This window comes from Schistosoma haematobium, chromosome 1 (assembly GCF_000699445.3).
Source record: "Schistosoma haematobium chromosome 1, whole genome shotgun sequence".
Taxonomy (NCBI): domain Eukaryota; kingdom Metazoa; phylum Platyhelminthes; class Trematoda; order Strigeidida; family Schistosomatidae; genus Schistosoma; species Schistosoma haematobium.
In genome coordinates this window covers 44,224,964-44,229,500 of record NC_067196.1, presented here as the reverse complement: position 1 = coordinate 44,229,500, position 4,537 = coordinate 44,224,964, and the positions used below count along the sequence as shown (strand labels likewise).

At 27.0% G+C, this 4,537-nt stretch overlaps 1 protein-coding gene across 1 annotated transcript; it reads right to left on the bottom strand.

Moving 5' to 3' along the window:
- Positions 1-1,803: 1,803 nt before the first annotated feature.
- Positions 1,804-4,012, bottom strand: INSM2 (insulinoma-associated; the record flags this gene model as incomplete). Its single annotated transcript, XM_012940673.1, has 2 exons — positions 1,804-2,307; positions 3,581-4,012. 2 exons carry the CDS (start codon positions 4,010-4,012, stop codon positions 1,804-1,806), a joined length of 936 nt encoding a protein of 311 aa, XP_012796127.1.
- Positions 4,013-4,537: the final 525 nt, after the last annotated feature.

Here is a 4,537-nt window from a genome sequence, read left to right as displayed (position 1 = left end):
ATGGGTGGTGTAGTAGTTGAGTGGAGTTCATAAATCGTGTGATAATTTTAGAGGTAATGAAGGATTCATGGAGTTAAACAGTGATAAGACAGGTTATGTAATAATTGAATAGAGTTTGAAAAGTTAACAATTTAAGAGGGTAAGTGGGTGGAAATGTGTGAATGTAAAGTTGGTTTAAGAATTCGGTAATGGGGAAGGAATATAACACCAAATAAATATTTTAAAAATAAATAAATGAATAAAATAACACAAATAACCAAAAAACAATAAAAATTAAATAAAAATGGATTATCAGGGTGATAATAAGTTTACTACTGTCTCTTTTTGAATGCATAAATCCGGTTTAAGTTATATATATATATATATATATATATATATATATATATATATATATATATATAGTTATTATTGTAAACCTTTGTCATTCCAATCATTTACACTCATTTATGCCGATTGTTTCACACTATTTCTTATCTCGATGTAAAGTTCTATTACATATTTGGTTGTGAGCAGCTGACGAGAAACCTCGAAATATTATGAATTCATACTATTCTGCATCAATGTTTGTTCTTACTACTGTTCAGTTATACCTGGTGTTTTATTACTGTTTAATTGTAAACTTATCATCAATAATTTGACCTTTCATAAATAATCATAATTGGATTATATTTTACATTAATCTAAACAATTAGTCTCGTTAGCATAAGCATAAATTATTTTCGCTCTATAGCGACCCCCAACCTTCAAAATAATTTTGTCACTGTAAATCACCTTCTCGAACTTTCCTGAGTTTTTTTTATGCGAACTGTCGATTATTTTGTAAGACTAATTCAAGAGTACTAGCATTAATTGTTAAGTAAACTATATAACAGGATATTCAAGTTCTTATCAAGACAACTGAAAGTGACTAATAAAATTATTGAAATTAATGTAATGGTCGAACTACTGACAGTTTACACATGAAGCCTATTCACGATTCTCAAACTAAGTCGTTAAAACGTAAATTATATGCCCAAATAACTGAGTACATTATGAAATTTAGAATGTTAATAACAAAAGCTTCTGGAAAACTGTTTTTCACAATATTCTTTGGAACTACGCACTCACGATTCAACAAGGAATCTTTACAACCATTCTCATAAGATAACAATTAACATAACATAGGGAAATTGTAATGCTTTTTTTAAAAAGAATTATAAATACTCAGATTATTATACACATGATCTGTAAATAATTTACATTATTTTATGTACAGCTTGAAATTCAGTTGGATTATTATTCTTATTATTATATAAAATTTACATTAGTGGGAAACAATTATGTCAGCTAAATGCATCAAGAAAAGATACATATGGAAAAATACTCATTGATACATATAGTAAAGAAAAATAGTTCAGCATAGCGTATTCTCCCTGATGTATGAACTCAAACTCAAAGCAGTACAATCGAAGTTATTTACTTTGTTCTCATAACGATAACAAACATTATAGTTTCTATTCATTCACTTATTGTGATAACAGAGAATCTAAACAAACAGAGGCACAGAATAAATGTTAGTTTTCAATGAGAAAATGAAAATTTAATTGTCAAAACCTTGATTACCCATCAAGAAGTTTGACATAATAAATATGAAAAAGGATGTTTGTATAACATAAGATGAAATGAGGAAATAAAAATGAATCATAATCAGAAAGAGTTTATGACCAGTAACAAGTTAGTGAGAGGGTAAAAATACAATACAGGAAGAGAAGGAAAAAGGATAGTGGCCTTGAAAAACTCAAGATATATTATAGAAATAAGAAATCAAGCTAGAAGTGCTTCAACTGAAAAAGGATTAATTTGTTTACTGGAAGTACTTTTATTTGACAGTGAATTTGAATAATGAATTGCTTCATTAGTAGTATTAGTAGCTGTAGTCGTTATTACATTTGTATCATTAATTATTAAGTGATTATTCATAGAATCATTGAATTGTATACTTGAAACATTGTATACTTGTTCATAGTGCATCTTCTCATCACATGATATTCTATAATGTTTACTTGTTTTAAACACATTATTGATATGTTCTGAATAAATGGATAACTGTTGTCGATCTAATTCAGATGATGAAGAATTCTGTTTTAATAAACAAGTTATATGATCATTAGTTGAATAATTGGAACTTTTAATTGAATTTTGTAGTTTATCATTATTCATCCGTTTATTAGTGATTATTCTTGTCTGGCGTATATTTTTATGATTATTATCTATTCGTGGTTTATGCCAACGTTGATGTGATGCTAAATTTGCTGGACAATTGAATACCTGTATAAGATATGAATACAAGATAATGTATATAACTGTATGGAAAGGGAATTACACTGTACCAATAAGTTTGTAGAAATGAAAGAAAATAAATAAGAAAAGAAGGTTTCCCCCTTTATTCATATGAGATGGAATTAATCAATCAATTCTTTTTAGGTATATTGTAAAAGACAAAATAATCTCTGAATTTCTACATCTTCATTTCAACTGTAAAGTATCAAAAATGGCATTTACTGTGGACAGAAATTACGTAAGTAAATTAACTATGGCTTAATTATTTGGTTAGCTAAAAACACTATCATAATATAGAATTACTTTCTCATTATATACAATGAAAGCGGTTAGAACTCAAAATCTATCAATCAATTATATAAATTATTCATTGTAACAATGAACACAATCTAATTACTTTGCTTCATAGACATATATAAAATTAATTTTTATCAAGGACTAATATCACTTAAAGAATAATCCAAAACTCACCTTAGATCATTTAATAATGTAAACCTAAGGTTCTAGATTAGGTCAAACTCAGTCAGTTGTGATCATAGAGTGTACATGGCACTTTTGAAGCACTCATCATCTGTTAGTACATATGTGAGAATTCAATCAATATATGATGTCGAACGATCTTTAATCAGTGTTACTGATAAGTTATTGTCTACATTGGTTTGTTGACCCTAAAAGTCACAGTATATCATAAAAGATTCTGAATATCCATTTCAATATAAGTAAATGGTCAGTATATATTTATTATTTGATTAGGTCTATTGTCGAGACGTCTGTTTTTTCATTTGATATCAGTAAGTGGCAAATATTATCTTTAGACTAATATTCTTCTATAGATTTATGTACTGATAACGATTTGTAATGAATAGAAAGTGTTTAAGTATAATAATAGCAACTGAAAAATAGATATTAATTTGTATTGCATTTTGTTCAACACATACAGTCAAAACCTTTTAAATTGAAAAACGGTTCAAAATTATGAACTACTGGCTGAAAACTAAGTATCTCTGCCACTAACCTTTAGTTGAACTACAAACTCAGATATCAACATACATAGCGTAGTTATCAAAACATATATCCACTTTAACTGAGTAGTTTGTTTGGTGTCATTCGACATATAACCTATGAATAAAAGTAGTATCTTTGAATGAAATTGAATGGTTTTATAATTGGGTGTTTGCTATCTGGCCTAATAGTATAGTTCTTACTATTATTTGATAAATTACAAAAGTGTTTAATGATTAGAATAATAATAGTTACTTACTTTACCACAAATTTCACATGCATATGCTAAACTTGCCATACATGAACATGGATGTTCGGCTAAACAAAATGCATCTGGAAACCATTGAAAACATAACTGACAAATATATTCACCAATATGATTTGGTATTTCAGCTAACATTTTGACTGCTTTTTCTGTACGAATTACTGTAAAAATATTCTTGTTTGTATTATTACTATTATTATCATTATTATTATTATTACTGTTATTTCTGTTTGTGTAAAATTGATTGAATTCAGTTAATTTATCATTCGTATTCATTTGTGACAATTCACGTGGTATAATATAAACACCATTAACTGGTGATGTTAAATGTTCATTAGATTTTAATTTCACTTTCGTTTTCGGCATTTGAGTTAAATGTTTAGATGAATCTGTGAGCATATATTGATTAGTTTGAATATTAGACATAGAAATACTAATTTTTTCTATTATCAATCATTGTAATATCCATACTCTTTAGGGATCTATCTTTTTTTTTATAGTTTAGATAAAAACCATGTTTTACCATAGAAATTATTCCTGTGTTGTAACTCATTTTGATATGATATAATATTCACTGTTTCATGAGATTTTAAATGAAAGTTCTACAATAATTAAGTTAAATACAAACAAAAAGAGTGAATACCAAAAGAAAATTTTTTTTCAAAAAAAAAAGGACGGAATATTGATATATATTATAGGATCGAAAGAGTTGAATAATTTACTTCATAAAGAATGATAGGTGATAAGAAAAAGTTGAAAATTACTTGGATTGGATAATTCAACAATCATTGTCAAATAGTTTTCCTATACATACCTCTCATTGCTATTATTGAGTGATCTATTTTCATAATAATAAAGTAATCCGATAGGTGGTCGAGTAAAATTCTAATAGAATGCGATGTTTCAACATGCCTACTTCTTCGCAGTAAGTAAAAATAAATAGATTATATT